General features: G+C 33.4%; 2 protein-coding genes and 2 long non-coding RNA genes across 10 annotated transcripts; 2 read left to right on the top strand and 2 right to left on the bottom strand.

The window, feature by feature from the left end:
• Nucleotides 1-5,270: 5,270 nt before the first annotated feature.
• Nucleotides 5,271-8,569, top strand: LOC131609912 (uncharacterized). Of its 7 annotated transcripts, XR_009286366.1 has the most exons (4): nucleotides 5,341-5,645; nucleotides 5,852-5,923; nucleotides 7,570-7,631; nucleotides 7,753-8,379. XR_009286366.1 is itself a non-coding variant. In XM_058881741.1 (3 exons), the coding sequence occupies exons 1-3, from the start codon at nucleotides 5,466-5,468 to the stop codon at nucleotides 8,386-8,388; spliced, it is 342 nt and encodes a 113-aa protein (XP_058737724.1). In that variant the 5' UTR covers nucleotides 5,341-5,465; the 3' UTR covers nucleotides 8,389-8,569. The 7 variants fall into 7 exon arrangements, 2 of the variants coding, with proteins under 2 accessions (XP_058737724.1, XP_058737723.1); XR_009286362.1 differs by adding an exon at nucleotides 5,271-5,334 and having other exon boundaries at nucleotides 5,442-5,645; nucleotides 5,852-8,375; XR_009286364.1 differs by having other exon boundaries at nucleotides 7,570-8,379.
• Nucleotides 8,570-8,684: 115 nt separating this feature from the next.
• LOC131609913 (uncharacterized) lies at nucleotides 8,685-11,378 on the top strand. Its single transcript, XR_009286367.1, has 2 exons — nucleotides 8,685-10,789; nucleotides 10,912-11,378. It is a non-coding gene; the product is annotated as an uncharacterized LOC131609913 (long non-coding RNA).
• Nucleotides 11,321-12,457, bottom strand: LOC131609911 (uncharacterized). Its single transcript, XM_058881739.1, has 2 exons — nucleotides 12,185-12,457; nucleotides 11,321-12,095 (listed from the first exon to the last, which is right to left on the bottom strand). The coding sequence occupies exons 1-2, from the start codon at nucleotides 12,311-12,313 to the stop codon at nucleotides 11,580-11,582; spliced, it is 645 nt and encodes a 214-aa protein (XP_058737722.1). The 5' UTR covers nucleotides 12,314-12,457; the 3' UTR covers nucleotides 11,321-11,579.
• Nucleotides 12,458-19,473: 7,016 nt separating this feature from the next.
• On the bottom strand, nucleotides 19,474-21,355 carry LOC131612301 (uncharacterized). The gene is made up of 3 exons (XR_009287342.1): nucleotides 21,155-21,355; nucleotides 20,811-21,041; nucleotides 19,474-19,742 (listed from the first exon to the last, which is right to left on the bottom strand). It is a non-coding gene; the product is annotated as an uncharacterized LOC131612301 (long non-coding RNA).
• Between the last annotated feature and the right edge of the window lie 883 nt (nucleotides 21,356-22,238).

A 22,238-nucleotide genomic window follows, 5' to 3' on the forward strand; every position in this document is an offset into this window, starting at 1 on the left:
AAACTACCCCTGCTTCGGAAGTTCATTTCCGAAAGCGTGTTTTTTTTAAAAAATTGACTTACTTCGGAAGTTCATTTCTGAAACAATTATTTCGAAAGTTCACTTCCGAAATACTGCGATTTCTGCAGATTTATCAAAACACTCCCCCTCCCCCAATCATTTACCCTAAATCAAAACAAAAAGTGGCAGAGGCGAAAATTTGTGCAAACAGAATTCCAAAGCTGCATCAAGGCTCCAATCACACTGCTAAACAACATTCAAAAGCCCTCAATCCTAACACTTTGTAAGTTTTGAAATTTTTAGATCTATTATTCAAATGCATGTTATTTAGGGTTTTAATTGCATAAATGATATATGGCTAGGTTGTTAGTAGTATTTAGGTTGTTTAGAAGCATTTTGATTTGGTTTGAAGGTTGATTTAGGGGTCTGCCATGGAAGTTGCAGGAAATTGCATCGCAGGGGTGTTTCGGAAGTTCATTTCCGAAAACACCTCCATCCCAGTTTTCGGAAATGAACTTCCGAAATCTATCAGAAGTTCAAATTTTTTGTTTTTTATTTTGTCTCGCATATTAATCGATTTCAATTGTTTACAGGAACATGTCTTCTAGAGAGGGCGCTAAGGGAAGAAAGGATTCTTCAAAGAAAGAGGTGAAAGAGGTGAAGGAGGTGAAGGAGGTGAAGGAGGTGAAGGAGAAGAAGAAGGTTTCGACCGACTCTACTTCTCGTTCCCAGGGGGCCCGGGGCCCGGATGCTCAAGCTCAGTCTTCAGGCGTGAGAGTCGTGATCAACGCTGATGGTTCTGAGACTGAGTGGGATGAGGATTGGTATAATTATCTTCATTCGGAGGAGTTCGCTCGTCGGGAAGAATAACGTGTTTTTTTTTGTTTGATGTGTATTTTGTAACGCTCGTCGGGCAGAATAACATGTTTTTGTTTTGTTTTGTTCTGATTTCGGATTGTATCGCACAGTGTATTTGTATTGGATTTATCATGTTAGTTTTTGGAAGTGGTAACCGGGTCGGAACATATGACGGATGAGGTGGATGTCTGGAGGAAGTAGAACTGGAGATACGTCCACCACGAGACAAAGTAGCCAATCAATGTAAGCTATAGTTAATGATTATCATCTGGGGACGTCATTTCTAAAAAATCAAGATTAAAAATAATAAGATTTTTTTTCCAATTTTTTGTAATGACGTCCCCTGATGATAATGATAAATTATAGCTTACATTGATTGGCTCCTTTGTCTCGCGGTGGACGTACCTCCGGGTCTTCTTCCTCCGGACATCCACCTCCTCCGTCATATGTTTCGGCTCCGGTTACACCTCCTCCGTCATTTGTTACTTTCAGTTGTACGTATTTTATTAAAATAATAAATAAACCTTTTGAAATTTGGAAGCCTTTTTTTCTCCCCACCACTCTCTCATCCCCACCTACCCGTGTTTAACAATATGTAACTTTAATTTTATGTAATATTATCGTTGTAATTTTCACCCGATTAAATAAAGCGAATTGTTCATTTTCTTCTGTCCAGACCTATTTTCGGAAGTGCATTTCCGAATTCCTCCAAGGGGGGTGCGCTCGGAGATGAACTTCCGAAACACCACATTTTCTGAAAAGTGACTTTATTTCGGAGATGCATCTCCGAAATCAATATTTTATATTAAAAAAAACACGTTTTCGGAAGTTCATTTCCGAAAACACCTTTTTTCCAAAAAAAAGTACCATTTCGGAAATGAACTTCCGAAACAAAGGGTATTGTGGTAAATTCACCAGGGGTGGGCAAGAAGGTTAGGAGGTGGGTGAAGAAAAAACCATATTTGATTTGTATGGAAATAGAAGAATGTTATAAAATATTAATAAAAAGAAAAATTGAAGGAATGAAATATCGCTTGTCGTGAACAATTGCTTGATTGGGTTCGTAGTGAAGCTAGTAAACTTGGATTTGACATTGTTATTTTAAGGTCCGACAATGGAAATAGTAGACAAAAAGATTTTGTCGTTTTGAATTGCGGGAGGGGTGGGAGGTACGTACCAACAAACCGGGTGTTAAAACACGAAGACACGAGATCGAGAAAGTGTGGGTGTTCGTTTAAGTTGCGCGTGACTCAGAGGGTTGACGATTTGTGGCGTTTAAGCGTCATTTGTGGAATTCATAATCATGCCTTGGATGTCAAGCTACACGGACATCCAACAGCATGTCGGTTGTCCCGCGAAGAGAAGAATGTTATTTCGGATTTATCGATAATCAAAGTGGCGCCGAGAAACATACTTGCCAATTTGAAGCAAAAAAACCGGATAGCGTTTCAAATATCAAGCAAATATACAATGAACGACACAATCTTAAAGTCTTGAAAATGGGCCCTCGGTCGAAAATGCAACGTGAGAAGTAAGCTCAAACCCGCGGTTGGCACGAAAGATAGGCCGGGTGAAAACGGTAAAGTCATCAAAGCCGGTGTTGTGGTGGATAGGATTATGGCCGCATGGAGGGAAATTTTAGATGCACATTCCGAAGAGATGTATACCGAGAAATTGGTACACTTTAGGTCTTTGTGCGTTTCTATTAAGACTTTTTGTCATTATGTCGAATCCACTATCCTTGACAAAGTAAAGGAAAAAGTTGTTTGTGCTTGGACGGATCGAGTAAGACATCTTGGTTGCACCACAACTAACCGAGTTGAATCCGCACATGCGGCGTTGAAGAGATGGTTAGGTGATAGCAAGGGGGATTTGTGTCGGGGATGGGACACCGTGAACCAAATGCTTGAAAATCAACACAATGAAATTCAAACATCTTTCGGTCGGAGCAAGACGGTTATGGAACGCCGGTTTAAGGGCCAAAATCTATTCTCGCAATTGATTTACAACATATCCCGTTCGGGATTGAATTTTATGTTTCATGAAGCGAAGCGGGCGGAGACAACGGGTCCGGATAGTTCTAAATGCGGGTGCACAATTAGAAAAATATACGGGCTTCCATGTGCTTGTATACTTTCTAAAAAGATGAAGTTGAATTCACCGATACGCATGGATGAGGTAATCGACCATTGGAAGAAACTCCGTTTTGATGATTTCGAGCCGCCGAAAGAAAATGATTCCAAAATCACCATCTCTGACGAGTTGGAAGTGATAATGGATAAGTTTGTTAAAGCGGATGACACAATGAAAATGCATATAAAAGAACAATTGCGGAAAATTGTATTTCCGGAGACCACCGATTTGAAACCGCCATCTCAATCGGTTAAAACGAAAGGTACGCCGAAAAAGCCGAAAAATACCCAAGAAGACACATCAACCAAACGATCTCCATCCTACTTTGAACATGTTGATGCATTGATCCCAGATTCACCAACACCAAAGTCCAAGTGTAGTGGTAACAAAGGAGCGCGTATTTCGAAGCCGCCTCGCACACCTCCGATCAAAAAATCTCCCATGATCTACATTGATGAGATGTCGCTTTTTATGCACAAATATATTGATAACATAGTTGATGTTGGAGCCGACGGCAATTGTGGATATCGGGCCGTTGCGGGTTTGCTCGGAAAAGGAGAAGAAAATCACACTCTTATTTGATGGGCACTTATTTCAGAGTTGACTTCGCATATGGACATCTACGCCCGACTCTATAAAAATCAAGAAAACTTTGAGAAACTTCATGATTCACTTGTTCCATCACTAAGCGGTATCGCCCCGGCTTCGAAGTGGATGTCTTTCCCCGATATGGGTCATCTCATAGCAAGTGCGTACGATCGGGTGTGTGTCGATTTGACGAGATTTGGATTATGTGAGACATTCTTTCCACTTCATAGCCGACCGCCTTTGGACGCGTCGAGCTGCATCATATGTATCAGGTATCTAAGATCGCGCCACTTTGTGCAAGTTTTTTAGAAACCGGGGTGTCCTATACCGGCTACTTCTTGTCAGTGGACGGCACATCATACAAATGAGGCAGAGACTTGGCCGGATCCTTTCGTTGAAAGAATGACGGAGTTTGAAGAAATGATGAAGCAAGAGCGTAAGGAAAATAGAGAGCGGTCGAAGAACATACCGATTTTAGATCTAAGCGCCACCGATTGGTTCGGCGAATTTTAGTTTTAACCGGACCGTTTTTTTGTAATGACCGGTGCATGTCATTTTTTGTATGTATTGTCGTTTACCATGTAAAATCAAACCGATTCAATACATATATAATATAAGTATGTTTAATGTTGTCATTGTTATGTTGTGCCTATTTTGCCTATTTTGTATGTAATTGTTATTGTTATCTCAAAACAGAATGCAATGCACAAAATTTGATTTTTCACCTCTGTTTCTGCATAATTCGGAAGTTCATTTCCGAAATATACATGTTTTTAGACTTATTTCGGAAGTTCATTTCGGAAACATCCATTGAATGTAAGATAAGGTTTGTTGGGCCATTATTACTCCAATAAGTCTATAAATACAACACAATCTTTTTCATCCTCATCGCACCACAAAACACCAATGACACAAACCTTCCCCACCTAGCATTCGTCTACTTCACTAGTGACTACCCGATGCCGTTCCAATTCCGCTTCTCGCGCGACACGTCGTTTGCGGAATTGATAACGTCGCTCAACACGCTATTGCAATATTCAGAAAATCGGAGGGTCGTCAAGCTTGAGTACCGCTCTCCATTCGCTAAACGACAAAGGAGACGTTGAGTTCACCCCATTCGAGGTCAAGAACGACAAGGATTTAGCGGTTTTGTGGACAACGTTCGACCAATTTTCCTCGAAAGGTCCGATTGAGTTGGATGCGAAACTTCAAAGATAGGGGCCAATGTTATCAAAATATTGACTCATCCTCACCTACCCGTGTTTAACAATATGTAACTTTAATTTTATGTAATGTGATCTTTGTAATCTTCACCCTTTAAATAAATCGAATCGTTGTTGTTTGTTATTTTTCTTCTGTATCAGACCTTATTTCGGAAGTACATTTCCGAATTATTCCAAGGGGGTGAATTCGGAGATGCACTTCCGAATTCACCTATTTTCTGGAGAAAAAAAAACATTGTTTCGGATGTACATTTCCGAAATCAGTTTTTTTCATTAAAAAAACATGTTTTCGGAAATGCATTTCCGAAATTAAATTTTTCTCTTAAAAAAGTGACTTCGGAAATGTATTTCCAAAGTTTAGGACATTTTAGGATTTTCGCCAGAGATGACAAGAAGATAGGGAAGTCGATAAAGAAATTCTCTTAATATAATATGCATTAATCATTTCTTGATTCATAAAAATGACTAAAGTCACCAAGTTATGGTTAAGTAACCTGAAAGTCTGAAACCAAACCCCTCCGTCACAGACTCGGTAACTTTACCCTCTCTTCACATTGAATCGAACATATTAAAATTTTAATTTCTTTCAATTTCGAATGCGCAACACTTTCTTCAATCTCATGTTTTGTTTAATTTCAGATCATAGTCTATCCTTATTTTGTTATGTCTTCCCATGACTCAAGTAAAATCAAAGTGGCTGCCAACCCTTCGCTTCAACTTGGATTTCAAGGCAGCACAGAGCCATACACTTCCGCGTTGGAGTCGCCGGCTACGCTTTTAATCAAACACCTTCCAGACGCCATTCCTCAGAACACCCTTTCTCGCCTTTTGTTCTGGTGGAAGGTATCATTCATCTTTCATATTGTTTTTTTTTTCTTTTCAATTCATTGTTGTTCGTGATCTATGAGATACCTACCCAGTCATTGCTAATAATTTATGAGAATTGAAGTGATTAATGCGACCGCAACATAATCTGAAGTTTCATGCTACATAGTTAATGATACCGTAAAACAATGCATAGTTTTTAATTGCTTGATCTACTAATGCAGGTTGAGAAATTGTGCTTTTCTGTGTTTCAAAAATGATATGCTGGCAACTCAAGCACAGCACCAGCTAAATTGGTATTCATTTTTAATAATCCAATAGATGCAATTGCCTATAGAAAGAATAGGATTAGAAATGAAAATATTAGAGAGTGTTGAAGTAGCACCTATAGTAGAGAAGATGTTGGAAAATAGACTTAGATGGTTTGAGCATGTAGAGAGAAGATCGGTAGATTGTGTAATAAGTAGGGGTGTGCATGGATCAATAACCAAACCAAATTGAACCATATATATGGTTTGGTTTGAATCTTAAAACCATTTCTTTAAAACTGGTTAATTTTTTTAAAATCGGTTTATATGTGGATCGGTTCAGCTGTAAACCGATTTCTCATAAAAACCAATGTTTGTAAAAAATAGGGTTAAAAACCAGTTTCTCTCAAAATCAATTTTTTATTTTCTTAAAAAAAAAAAGGTTTAAAACCGGTATCTCTCAAAACCAGTTTTTTATTTTCAAATGTAGATATGATAACAGAACGAGAAACCAATTTTTAATCACATTTAGTTTAGCAGGGGAAACTGAAAATGAATCCGATCAATTAACTATACTTCCCAAATGGTTAAAATTTAATGAGTTGAAACAAATAAAATTAGCATAAACTATGAAGCACAACCGTATCTATCATCTGGGACAATGCGGAAAACACCAATATCAATGAATTGCAGCTTGTGATTGTTACAATACTCCTATTAGTCCACTTGTTCAACAAATAGGTGAAAAAATTATTTTTCATTGCTGAATAAAATAACCAAACTCTTGTTTGTTTCCCTAAATATTAGAAACCCTAAGCTTAAAAATTCATTTACTCAAGTTCAAAGAGAGAAACCTGATATGAAAAGGTGGTTCGAGAGATATATTATATATAAGTATGCACATACACAGTGCTTGATTAAAGAGAAATGGAGATAGAGAAGGGAATTAAGGGCAGTATAGAAATGGTGGAGCAAGCAGATAAAATAATTTGGATACTAATTTGGTTAAGGATAACCAGTTTTTTTGCACACCCCTAGTAATAAGGAGAGTAGATCAAATGAAGAGAAGTCAAACAACTAGATGAAGAGAAGGGTTTAGGGTTTAGAGGAAGACCTAGAAAAACTATAAGAGAAATTATTAAGAAAGATCTCGAGATTAACAATTTGGATAGAAGCATGGTTCTGGATAGAACATTATGGCGAAAGTTGATACATGTAGTCGACCCCACTTAGTAAGATAAGACTTGGTTGTTGTTTTGTTGTATCATAGACTGCATGTAATTGATGCTTGACTTGAGTCAGCCTTCTTAGCTTAGTTGTTAAGCTTTTAGTTTAGCTGACAAATACAACTCAGGCTCCGTCAACTGTCACTCCCCATTAGTTTTGAGTGTTGAGTATTCTTACTAGAATTATTTTAGCAACACACTTTTTCAACACTTTCTGAGTCGATGAATTTTAGAGTCCCCCAAAAATCTGTGCTCACCTCTCTTTTTAGTGGGTTTCTCCTAAAATTGTGAAAGTATTGCAAGCATTTATCGTGTTTACTAATACCCATGTATCCTGTTATAAATCAGGGAAACTATTACATATGACTGATTAGTTTTAGAAAATGATTTTTAAGTGTAGAATCATTTTGTTCGATTTTCCATAGGCCTGATAGTGATTGTTTTTCAAGTATGCTTATCCTCCACCAGATGGAAATATACTGACCAACATCGTGAATGCTCTTATTGTTATTCCATGCTCTTACACTCAGGTTGGTCTAGTATCAAATGAAGCTTCAAGGATTTATGGTTTCTTTTACCATCACATGTATCATTTTCTGTGTGCTCATTTTATACTTAGCCTGTCATACTGACTGTACCTCTTTAATATAGGCTCTACACTTGATGAACAAAATGAACATTCCTCAATCCACACCACCATTACCTCCAGGGGTGCCAGCACCACTTGTGCCTCCTCCTCATTCTTTAACTGTGAAGCTTCAGTCTGCAGATATGTCTAGTGATGAATCAAAAATGGAATCTTCAGATGAGGTAACATTTCCAGTTTCCACTTCTTGTTAGGGATCAAACTTAGCCTCTTTATTGTATGACAGCCTAATCTTTCTGAAATGGTATGCAACACTATGTTTTGTTTTTCATCCATCAATATATTTAATGACATTCTTTACACACTATGCTTAGGCCGCACCTTCCTGTTGTGGTTCAGTATGAGAAAATTCTCATTGAAACATATTCATTTTGGCAATGAATATTAAACTATAATTATATGGTACCAATAGGAGAATATGTTTTCCAGCTTTTAGTGAAATTTGAATATCAATGGAAAATAATAAAAGATTTTGAGGAGGATGGCTCCATTTTGACGAAAATGTGCCAGGCGTGGGGCCATTGTTGGCGTGCTGTGTGAGAAAATTTTCATTGAAACAAAATTATTTTGTCAATGAATATCAAACTATAATTATATGGTGCCAAATGCCAATAGGAAATGCTTTTTCCTGCTTTTAGTGAAATTTGATTATCAATGGAAAGTAATCGAAGCTTTCTAGGAGGATGGAGCAAGAACAGAAAATTCTGGATGGAAACATGCCAGGCGTGGGGCCATTGTTGGCCCTGCTATTGATAAAGATTTGGCTCATGAGTCCAACGGAAGAAAACCTGCCACTTTGATCCCGATAGAAATCCCAAAGATAAAATGAGCCCCATCTTAAAGGTATTTTCTTTTCTTGATATTGGTAGCAGAAGCGTATTAACATTGTTTTTTTATCTATCAATAGTCTTGTTTTTCCTTATAATTTTGCAGATCAAAATTGCTCCAAAAGCAACCCTGAATGAACATAAGGATAATGACACAAGACCAGAGTTACAAGAGTCAGAAAAGAGACTTTAGATCCCTACAAGTTTTTGACACCTTATGAATTTGAGAGAGGAAAGTTGCCTCCTGAGGAAATATTATCCCTTCAAATGTTTAAGGTATGGATCTTATCTCAGTCCAATAGAAGACAAATGTTGGTAAAATGTAAGCTGGAAACTTAAACTTCTTTCAGGATACATTATTATCTGGTTGTATTAATTTCCTTAAGATGATCACTTGAAAGCAAGCATTGAAACTGAGAGTTTTACCAGTCTGCACTAACATAGTTCAGTGAAGGGAAAGATTATGTTATTTACATTTTATTTACCTTCACAAACTATAATGAAAACCAGTTTGCATGCTTACACCATGAAATACATTTAGAAGTAGCCTTGTATTTCCCAGTCTTAATCTTAGGAGCTCTCTCGATGAAGTTTTCTTAGAAAATATTCCATTCGAAATGAAATATATGCAAAAACGGACTAAATTAGCCTAGTATAAAAGGTAATTGACCATATTTAATATGTTCAATCAATAAAAAATTAGTCAATTGAAGTTACCCTCTCAAAGACTAATAAATTGAGTTATTATTAGAAATACAAAAAGTTAAATTAAATGAAGAGTATTAAAGCGATAGTAATGATTAAATAATGAGATATTGTTAATATTTGCTTAGATTTCATTTCATAATATATTCACGCATGACTCTTGAAGTGCATAAACGACTATGAAAGAAGATTAAGGTTGAGTCTCAACTCAAATTAGATTGAAAACCCCAAAATTACCCTTAAAACAATGTCAATTTAAGGGGGTAATTTCAGTTTTTTAGAGGGGAGAAGGATAGCGGGCCAGAAACTGCTCCGGGCCGGGAACCACTCTGCTCCTCTATCCCTCTATTTATCCTATAGCGACCGCTATAGTGTTTTGCGCCGCTAAGACTCTTCCTGCAATGGTCGGCCTCCGCTCCGCTATAGCGGGATAGCGCCGCTATTGACTACTCTTTCATTACTGGAGCTCTAGCTGCTGACAATTTAGTCTTCTTTCACTGCACCACCTGGCCACTTTTTCATCAGGGTTTTGACCACTGAGTTCTTGATGATGAAATGATTAATCTAATGAACCTTTGTGACTACAAATATTTAAATGCATCGGATCCATTGCACGTTCTTGATAGGGAATAAGACACTGGAATTGTGCATGGTATAGTAAAGGTCAAAATATTGAATTTGTGAAAGCTTCCATGGTGTACAATTGTATGCTTATGAGACTTACACTTTTGAACAGATGGAGCTTGCAGAACTATACTGCAGGAAATACTGCTTGTGTTGTATATTAAGAATTTGGCAAAAAATGTGATTACTGAGGATTTCTATTTTTTATTTGGTGAGTTTTCAAGACTTTCATATACAGGCTTTGTTTAATACTTTTTTCTCATGCAATTCAAATGCTTCACCATCCAAATGAAATATAACTCAGTAACCTAATGAAAATATAGATGCTTTGGGATTTTCTTAGTTTATTGTTTTTGTCTCTTTTTTTTTGTTGAAATCTAGTTGTTGTCTGGGTGTTAATTCCACAGCTTATCTGATATTGGCTTTGTCTGGTCTTCAAGTCAAACTGATGCAGGTAAAATTTTGCTCTTTTATTTTATGCAGAAATAATTCCAAAGTTTTAGTCGTTTGCTAGAATATGATCCATTTAAATAGCTGGTGCAATTTGATCCAGAGTACTTACTCAACTAACCAGAATTGCGTCCCATGAAACTCTTGTAGCAGCATCTTTGTGAGCCCCGAATTAATAGCTAGTTTTGAATTTCAGGAAGGATGAGGGCTCAAGCTTTTTTAACAATCCCCTTCCTCAGAACTGGCTTATCGAGCTTTGTCACAAGTTATTGTTTTTTATAAATATATATGTTTTACTCGAAATGATTATGTTTGTAGTTTTTTCTAGATTTAGCAGTATATCAGTCTATTTTCTTCTTCTGTTGGCATAATTTTTTATATTGCAGAGTTTGCCAAATAAGAAAATCAATAGTCTTGGTACTAGCTTCCTTTCGAGGTGATAATAATTTAATTATTATCTTAATTTTCGCGAGCTCATTTGAAAAGAGTCCATTCATCGATTTCTTCTTCTTCTGTGTTATTAATGTTGTTTTTAACGCATTTGAACATTGGTTGCAGAATCTAGTGAATGGACATGTATTTTGATGCTGCCAAGTGAACTTAAATCTATGGTCATAGAAAGGATGTTTCGATATGGTGTTTTAAGAACAGCGTGATTCTCTGCTGCCGTTCGATTATGTGATAACTACCGAATTGCTAATGATGCATTCTTCATTCAATGACCGGAAGAGGACAGTGATAGACCTAGACCATTAGGGCATCAACATTAGCAAATGTTCACGTGCATTCTATTCTCTTTGGGTGTATAGTGAGGTGTTCAGATGAAAAAAAAACTACTTTGCTTAGAAATCTATAGAATTCGGAATCAGATTGTTTGCAAGAGGGGTCGAATATGCAGACCAAGCTTATTTATTACAAAGGAAGTATTGCTTGGACCTGTGTTATTTACATCCCTTTTCGCAAAGAATTAAGCAGACAAAGTTGTAATATATACTATAGTATTATGAAAGTGCCAATTTTGCCAATCCATATGATGATATGAATTAGAAAATTAGCAAAGTTAAATTTTAGTAGCCAATACAATACAAGTATCAATGGAAAGTAAAATCCAACAAAACATCACAGCTGATTTTATCACAAGATGATGAGCTGCAAATTACAAACACAAATTCTAGAAGAAACACAACACCTTTGTATCAAAAAGAAAACACAAACACACATTCATTTTATTGTTTGAGCTGACAACTCGTTAGCATATTGGATGATTTGAGATCACTTTCATTATTTGGTGAGTCCCTTTTCCAAAAAGCATACCACGCCATGAAAAATCCAGCGAGTAATATAACGCAAACTTCAATGATTGAGTTAGCAGATTGAATATGCATCCAAAGAAGCAAAACGATAAGCATAGCTTTCTGCATACAAGTGAATACTCCACCAACAAGAATCATTACTGCCACAGCACAAACAAAGACCATAAAACCCAACAACCCTAGAAAGGACATCCATATGGAAAGGCGGTGAATATGTTGTTTATGATGTGGTAATAAACTACTCCCTATATTGTAGAAAAGAGCCATAGAAACAACAGTTGAGACTAAAAAAGAAGAACAGCGTCGTAGAATTTCCTTGCGTAAGTCTTGTTCTGAAATGAATTTATGCAAGCGAGGAGCAATATATGATTCATTATCATCCGGCTGGGAGGACAATTTGTTCAAATCACTCGAGAATTTAAATTCAACCTGCATCGCCGTAAGAAACATGTAAATAATATAAATCTGAAATCAGTTTCAGAATCGATCAAAATAAATATACAAGTAAAAAAAATTACGGGAAGGTTATCAGGAATCACTAAAAGCACATGCTCATCATCTGTTTTGTGGTGAGATAAATCCACGTTTGTACAGATCGGTCGGTCAACATCTTCAACCTTGTGGTCATGTGGAATTTGAAGACCCATTTTGAGCGTTAAAGATGAATTTGAGATAGCTGAGATAGCACTGGTTATTACATTATTGTTTTAATTTCAACAACCAAAAAGAGTCGTTAGTGGAATACGAATATTTTATTGAAATGTGTGATAGAAAAAAAAAGGTGGAATTAAAGTAAAAGCGCGTTGGAGAAGTACTTACTAGTTACAGTAAGTATTTTATTTTGGTGGACTGGAGAGGACACGGGAATTTTCTATCTTACTACCCCGTCAATTCCGCAAATCTCTTCGATCACACGCAATTCTCATTTAACTTTTGTATTTTCGGTAGTGTAAAACAAAAAAATCAAGTCAATTTTGTATTAATATAGTAATCAACTCAATTTTTTATGAGAATTAATAACAAACATGGGCATACGCACGCGTTCTGTTCTATTACATACATTTAGATAAATTATTTATTGGGTTAAACATTATTTTGCCACTGTCATTTGGGACGAATCTAAAAAACAACTCTGTAAAAAAACACAAATTTCATCCATGCCATTTGTAGATTCCCCTGTTTTGCTTCTTTTTTAAATTATTATTTTTTTAATTTTTATATTCACATTTTTTATTTTATACGAATTAAATACCAATACACTTAGTTATTTTTATAGCATGCAAACGTTTTTTAAAACTGAACTAACTAAGACTAATAAAATAAGACTAAGTTAATTAAAACTAAATTAAACTAAACTAAATTAATTAGATTAAAATTAAACAAAATTAATTAAAACTAAACTAAACCAAATTAATTAAATTAAATTAATTAAAATAAACTAATTAAAAATAAATTAAACTAAACTGAGTTTAATTTAGTATATATACTAACATTAGTTTTAAAATAAATTAATATATTAAACTAAAATTAATATATATTAAAGTGAATAAATTAACACTAACTTAATTAAATTGAGTTAAAAAACACATTTTAACGTTGAATCTATAAAACTAACTTAATTAACACATTTTAACGTTAAAAAACTAAACAAAATTAAATAAAACTAAATTAATATTGTTATATTCATTTTTTTAATGTTAAAAAACTAAACTAAATTAAATAAACTAAATTAAAATAATTAATAATAATAAATTAATAAAATTAAAATAATGAATGTTTAATACTTTTAATTTTATTCATATTTTCAGTTTATTATAATTTTATTATTTTCAGTTTATTATAATTTTATTATTCTTAGTTTTTAAATAATATTTGTTTAATAATTATTAAATTTATTTACAATAAACTAAGTAGCGTTTTTAGCATTTTAGTAATTATTAATTTTAGTTTAATATTTATTATTTTTATGTTAATTTTATTATTAATTATTTTTTAATTTTTAATTTTAGGTTAATGCATTTTTGTATATAATTATATATTATAAATTAGTTAAATTTATTTTGACCAAAAATAAGATTTAAATTAATCCAAGACTAGAAATAATGTTGGAATCATAAAATCCTAGACTAGAAATTAGAAAGTAACCAATCATGCCAATTGCTAGGATTCTCATGTGTATTTTGTTTTGCTTTGCTTTATTTAATGTTAACTAGATAATATATACTAGTAGTGTTGTAGAGAAAACAAAACATAAAAAGCCAACTGGTATAGTGGTATACACTCTTCTAGGCAAGTGTAAGGTCTTAGGTTCAATACCTTGTAAATATATCTAGTTGACAATCACATCAACAATAAAAAAATCCAACACGCCACATCATCATTTTTCTTTGAAAAAGAGAGGAGAGAAAAGTAAAATCTAATATTATGCAAGATTTAAATGATGGTTCACTCTAGACACCACCATAATTGATTATTTTATATATAAAAATATTTAAATCAATAATATATTTTTTCTAGTATATCATTTTTGGATCAAAAATATTTAAATCAATAATATATTTTTTTTTCAGTATATCATTTTTGGATCAAAAATATTTAATCATAAATATCATTTCTCGTATATAAAAATATTTAGATCAATAATAATTTTTTTCCCGTATACAAACTTCATTTTTATTTAGGTATCATTTACGTATACCATTTTTGAATAAAACATATTTGGATCATAAATAGCATTTTTCATAAATAATATATTTTTTTCGTATACAAATATTATTTTTGTTTAGGTATCATTTAAAAAAATATTTGGATCAATATTAAATTTTCATATATAAAAATATTTAGATCAATAATATATTTTTTTCCATATATCATTTTTGGATCAAAAATATTTGATCATATATACCATTTCTCGTATATAAAAATATTTAGATTAATAAAAGATTTTTTTCTCGTATACAGATTTCATTTTTGTTAAGGTACCATTTACAAAAATATTTGGATCAAAAGTAAATTTCGTATATAAAAATATTTAGATCAATAGTAGATTTTTTCCCGTATACCATTTTTTAATAAAAAATATTTGAATCATAAATACCATTTTCCATAAATAATTAAACTTTTTTCCGTATACAAATATTATTTTTGTTTAGGTATCATTTAAAAAATATTTAGATAAATATTAAATTTTCGTATATAAAAATATTTAGATCAATAAGATATTTTTTCCCGTATACCATTTTTGGATAAAAAATATTTGATCCTAAATATCATTTCTCATATATAAAAATATTTAAATCAATAATAAATTTTTTTCCCGTATACAAACTTCATTTTTGTTTAGGTGTCATTTACAAAAATATTTGGATCAAAAGTAAATTTCGTATATAAAAATATTTAGATCAATAGTAGATTTTTTTCTTGTATACCATTTTTAAATAAAAAATATTTGGATCATAAATACCATTTTTCCTAAATAATATATTTTTTCCCTATACAAATATTATTTTTGTTTAGATATCATTTACAAAAATATTTGGATCAATATCAAATTTTCGTATATAAAAATATTTAGATCAATAATATAATTTTTGAACAAATTTTTCCCGTATACCATTTTTAAAAAAAAAATATTTGGATCATAAATTCTATTTTTCGTATATAAAAATATATAAATCAATAATAGTTTTGTTTTTTTGGAAGAAAAAAGTGAGAAAGTGATGAAAGAGAAAAAAATAGAGAATAGAGAGATATCGTATGTAACACCCTATTTTCTACCCGGTAATTATAATAAAATCAGAGTGCGGAAAATTTTAAACATCAAACATGAGGCATTACATTTTCAACTTAAAACCACAAACAACTTGTATTTCATTTATCTTTGATACATAGCATTTGGCATCTACATCTTTAAAATTATAATTCATACACAAGTTTATTCAACTAGATCAAACTTCAACTTATAATTATTCATCAACTGTTATTCAACTAAAAATAACAGTAATTGCTTCTTATTTTCAACTTGGATTTAACAGCTATAATAATAACAACAACAAAACAACAAATACAATCATGATCCCTTTCCGAGTGCTACGTATTAGAGCAAGACACTAACTCGACTAACAGCAACTAAAGACTTCATAAAATCACTTCAAACTTCCACTGCTATCTTGAGTACCTGTCTGTTTCCCATGGTAGGGGAAACATCAACAGAAGGGATGAGATATCAAAAAATATAAACAAAAGTATGATAATTAATATATTAGATCAGATCATACAATTATCACCACTTTCAAACAACAGTTATAATAACAACTAGCAACAACAGTTATAACAACAACTTTAACAATAATTTGTAACAACAATTATAACAAAACATCAGCAACAAAAATTCTCACAATAATTATTTCACAACTCAAACCAACACAACTTATATCAACAGCAACTCATAACAACATTAACTTCACAACGACTCAAAATGCGAACAACTATGCAAATGCATGTGGTACCATTTGGAGCAGAACTCCCAACTTAAACAGATGCCAGGTTATCGAGGCATTTCAACAAGGCATAAGCCTTCAACGTGGTGCCATTAAGGCCAACTTAAACAGGTGTCATCAAGGCCAACTTAAGCAATGAAATGTATGCCATGCAACATCAATGATAACGACAACCAGAACCACAACAACGAAAACAACAACTTGAACATGCAACAAATTGCATCAACTTAATCTAACATTGTTCATCAGACCTACAACTCAAACATGTCCATAAATCGAGAAAATTCAACTGCACCTGCAAATCAACTTATTCGACATAATTATAACAAAAAAAAAATCAATCAAAAATATCTACCAATATACACGACCGACTCCGACAATTTTCAATTAATTCCGGACAACTAATTATACCGCTTAAATCTACTAATTCGGCTGATTCGACCAATCCGATACTAATTTTTATTTAAATCCAACGTACTACTTATATTGCTTCTGCTATAAATTAATCACAATGTTTGTGCTAATTACTCCACTGATACAAATTAAATCATGCTAAGCAACTAGACTGTCATCAATTTCCTATTCTGATAAATACCAGTTTCTGCTAAAATATTACACTGTTATTCAGATATATAATTCCACTATTACTGGGTCACGATCAATGTTAACCAAACTTTGCTCTTTCATAAAATACTCAACCTACTATAATTATTAACTCTGCTAATATATAATTATCTACTACCATTGAACTAATTAATCCTGCTAACATATATATACCTAATATACTAATCAACCTATTTTTTTTTATCAATCACATGATTACTTATGATCAATTTATGTCAATCATGCTAATAAACTAAATTTACTAGAAATAGATAAAATTAAACATTCATGACTACAAAAAAAAGTGAGCCGCCCACCCCCAACATGTGGCCCTCACAATCAAAACACACACACGCGCGCGTAAACAGCAAAAGAAGAAGGAAAAGTGGCCCGCACCAACCCAAGGGGACGACCGTCCCCCCTATATCACTCCAAGGGCGCCCGTCACAGTTAAGGAGACGTCCGTCTCCAATTTCTAAGGGCCCGTGGAGGCGCCCGCCTCAGTTACAAGGGGGTCCCACCACCATTTGGAGGCCCCCGTCTCCAGATTGTTTCTTCCTTCCAATTTCTTCCTAATTCCTTCCGACTACAGACTCTTACTTGCGATAATTATACAAAAGCCATACCACGATTTCAATTCCATTAATTTATCAGATCACAACATTGGGTCAATTACTATAAAACAACATATTACTCGACAATACCAACAACAACAGTTCAACATAAATTCACCAATTTACAAAACCGAATAATTAACGATTTAACGATCGCACTGTTAAACAATATTATGGTAGAAATTATACAACCCCGATCCCACATAACAATCATCATATTCCCGGTTATAAGATTTGAACCCCGCCCTTACCTTGGATTGAAGATCGCCTCTAATATCCGATTGAGTGCAAGCCTTTGCCTTTTTCCCCGAAATCCACGATCAATTCCTCTGCTGCCAAAGCCTCGTTCCTCTTCATCGGCAACTTCGTTTCATGATCTATTCTCTCAAAAGCCAAACCTTATTTCCATAGAAACCTTATTCCATGTATTCTCCTTTTTAATCCAATAAATCAAATAATAATAATAATATAGTTACTATTATTTCTTAATGGGCCTACTAATCGTAGGCTACCATATTGCTATATATGCCACACCACAACTGAACCAATTTAAATAATAATATTAATACTAATATTATTTTTTCAACAAAAATCAACTTTATTAATTCTCCGATTAACCGACTAAATAATCTAATTCCTCATCTTATAATATCACTAATAAACCCAACTTCGATCGAATTTCCATATTAAATCCTTGAATAATTTATTTAAATAATTAAATAAATTTCCGGCTGTTACATTGTACCCCAAAATTTGCCCACATTTTACAATAATTTAAAATTATTTTCAAAATTGGATTTTTATAAAATCTTGGGTTTATTTACATTGACATCCTGAATTTTATAAATATTTAATTTAAAGTCTATTTTAATATAATAGTTTACTCTTAAATTATTTATATTTTAATAAATAGAAAAATGTTTGCCTATGCTTCATACACTTTCAATTGGCTTTTTATTTCAAATAAATAACACAGCTCAGTTGCTTAGGAAGTAATTCCTTCAAATAGAAGGTCACAGGTACGAATTTTCACGTGAGGCCCCCGTTTTTATTTCTAATTTGTTTTTTGCCAAGTGATGATTCTCTGATGATATTATTTTTAAAAACTAACATTTTTTTCACTCACATTTTTCTCACGTTTTTTTACACTGAAACCAATTCGACACTATACATAATATCTACTTTTCCTATCATACCCTTATTTATTTTTCTCTTTCCAAATAAATTCATTCATACACTCTCTTTTTCCAATAACAAATTGAAAAATGTGAGGTGGAGTTATTGAGAAAATAAGGATATAATTGACAAATTATAACATTAAATTATAGGCTTAAATGCACTTTTGGTCCCCTAATTTGAACATTTTAAACAATTGGCCCCCTATTACAAAACCCGTTACCCGTTATTCTGGTCCCTTAATTTTAATAGCCTTTGGATAGTTGTGGTCCCCCTCCATTTTTGCATACGTGACAGTGATGATTAGGATTAAAAATTAACACCTAAATCACGTTAGAAACAGGAAATGGGTTATGGAAAACTTTGGTTAGTATATCACTTTTTCAGACTCTATAACAAGGCTTGCATTTTTCACACGACTTCCTCTTCTAGAAGATTCCTTTCCAGCTGCCTTATTAGATGATTGCCTAGCTTTGCGCTTAGGCATAACTTTAGAAGCACTAAAAGCCACTTTTCCATTCAATATCTATGGACTTTAGGGGTGGACATCGGTTCGGGCCGGTTCGGGTTCGGGCCCAAAACCCAAATCCGGCCCAACCCTCGGGTGATATATATAGGCCCAATTTCGACCCTATTTAAAATCGGTTTTTTTCGGTTCGGATTGAAACGGTTCGGGTAATTGAACCGGTTTATTTCGGATTCAAATTATTGTTGGGCCAATACAAAATTCAGCCAAAATAATAAATTCAAATAGTTTTTTTTTTTTAAAATTCTGATTAACAAAGTAGTAACTGGGCCACTCAAAATTTAAATCTAATTACAAACTGAATTTTATTTTAATTTTAATATGGCAATAAGAACTAATTTTTTATAAAAATAAAAAATTATTTTATTTGAATAAAAAAGGTTGTAATTTTTTGTAAAAATGATCTACTTTTAGCCATTCTAGTTTATCCTTCTAAGAATCATTGAGCCATTTTTGCTCATAACTAATATTGTTGTCCATCATCCAACCTAGTGTCATTGTTGGAACATGCTAGCCAGGGAATTAAATTCATTACAAATTCACAAGTGAAGTAAAATGACAAGCCAATATAAAATAAAATAGCCAACATAAATTATAATTGTTGTCCATCAAACTTCCAGCACCTAGTTCAACATAAATTGGATGGCATCCTGATCACCTGGAAATTATAGAGCAAACATCAAGACTTAGAAAGATAAAAATATTTCAAACATAATGACAAGATTTAATTCAAATTAAGACCTAAAGCATAATTTCAAATAGAAAATTGACAAGATTTTATCTCCATGAGAGAGCATTTTCAAAATTTTCAGAAAAAGAAGAAATTATCTAGTGTCTTTCCAACACAACACTTTCAAGCAAAATGCCTTAAATCATTAAGTTGAAAAAAAAAGCAATAAGTTAAAAAACGAGAGCTCATATTCACTTATATCAATGAGACTTTTAAATGAGATAAACCTGAAAAAATCAATAAGTTGAAAGGGCTCACACTGATGCATTAAATCATTGAGATATTTTTTTTACAGTTCCAACAGCATCATAACAAATATATTATGCATTCCCATGGTCAGTTGCATCAAGAATCAACTACAATTATATAATTAAAATGACTTGGTCAGACCAAAATACTGTATCAAGAAAAATACTTCCTAAATTAGATCAAAAATCTACTTGAAATAGTGCTTCACACCAAAACCTGAAAATTATAGTGATCTTCACACCAGAGAATAGCAAGGCTAAATTTGATGTGCAGGGCTGAATTGATTTAAACAATTAATTTAAGTAGAGATATATATGTAAGTGAGGTAGGTATATGAATCCTATGCATGAGACCATAATATATAAATCAAGAGTTTTTTTGCATGAGACCATAATACTTTAATTTATATATGCAGAAATAGATTGTTTCTTTTTTACTTAAAGAAACATATTAAACATATACAAACGAAATGTAAAAAAACAGCAACCTGTTTATAATGAAAAGGTCTAAAGATGTAGTAGTACAAGAGAAAATATTTAGTACATTCTTAACATTACTGTCTGATAATAAGCACTACATAACTCAAATAAGCATACTCAAGACAATAAGCATACACTATACACAATAGGTAACTCAAATACACACAAAATCAAACCAAAACATACTTAAGACATAACTCAAATTTTCACAACTAAGCAAACATGTATAAAATTTGACTGAATATGCTCAAAACAAAAGAAAGCTTACCGTTACTTTGCACATTTCCAGCTCCTGTTGCTCTAAACCTCTGCATATATCCAACTTCTTGCATAACTCAATAAACATGCAGAAAATAGAGGAGATATAAGAAGAAAAACAGAAGAACAACCAAACACTGGACTTAAACAAATGTAAGAGATAAAATGAAGAGAAACTACCTCTTAAAACTGTGAAGTTAATCTCAGCTGACCATAACTCCTAAGCTACATCACAACCCACCTTTTAACATGTAAATCAATGAACAAAAACAGGTGATAAGTAAAACTATTGTAAGAAACTGAATCATGAAGAAGAAGAAAAAAATTGAGTGGGGGAGAAAGTAGGATACTTACCCTAGAACATATGATGGATGACGAAGAGGACGATGGTAGCTTGAATCCTTGAGCGGCGTTTCGATTGGGATGAAGATGAGGAATTGAGGATGGTGGTGGCGGCTGTAAACCCTAGGAGCGGAAGAGATTAAGTGAAGTGGAAATTGAAAATATAATATAACCCTAGTAATCTTAGCTTTAACAAGTTTCTGGGCCAAGTGCATTTTAAGCCCAGCCCAGTTCTGAAACAAACATACTATACTGGATAATTCGGTCGGTTACGGATTCCGACGGATCAAATATTAAACACCGAACCCGACCGTCTATACCCAATCACACCCACCTATATGCTACGTTCATACCCGAAACCCGAACATAACCAACCCGTAGACCCAAAATCACTTCGGTTCGGTCGGATTCCGGCGGTTGGTCACCGTTTGTCCACCCCTAATGGACTTCCATGGGAAACATTAAATATATGTGGTCTTCAAAAGAAAGTAGTTCAATTGAAACTCAGAATGATAGCATGTATTAAAGCAAAGAGAATTTTTTATTAGACGTCCTAGTCCTCTTGGTCACCCGCGCTAAAATTTCTAAAACGACCTTTATTTCGTCCTAGTCCTCTTGGTCACCCGCGCTAAAATTTCTAAAACGACCTTTATTTCGGAAATGCATTTCTAAAGTTAACTATTTATGAAAAAAAGGTGGTTTCGGAGATGCACTTCCGAAAACAATTTTTTTTGTATAGTCGAGTTCATAATCCTGTGGGCAAGCGATTTGAATGAATTAATTTGAGTTTTGATACGGTTCTAACATGATGCCATGGCTGGGGTTTTGAAACATTGATTTGGGGACGAAGGGAAATTGACGGAAACTAATGCTTCTGTTGGTTTCACGGGTTCGGTTATGGTTACTTTAGGCCATCGTGTTGGATTTATTACTGGGTATTTGCAGGTTATTGGGGATGGAGTCAGAGGCCACGCGTAAAAGCCGTGGCCGGAAATCCCTGCGTTTTCTGAAAACCCCAACGAGGAAGATGAAGACAGTGGTGTGGGTTTTTTTAATTTTTATTCCTTCTCTGTTTGTGTTAAATTATATTGGCATT

The sequence above is a fragment of the Vicia villosa genome, linkage group LG6 (genome assembly GCF_029867415.1).
Source record: "Vicia villosa cultivar HV-30 ecotype Madison, WI linkage group LG6, Vvil1.0, whole genome shotgun sequence".
Lineage (NCBI taxonomy): Eukaryota > Viridiplantae > Streptophyta > Magnoliopsida > Fabales > Fabaceae > Vicia > Vicia villosa.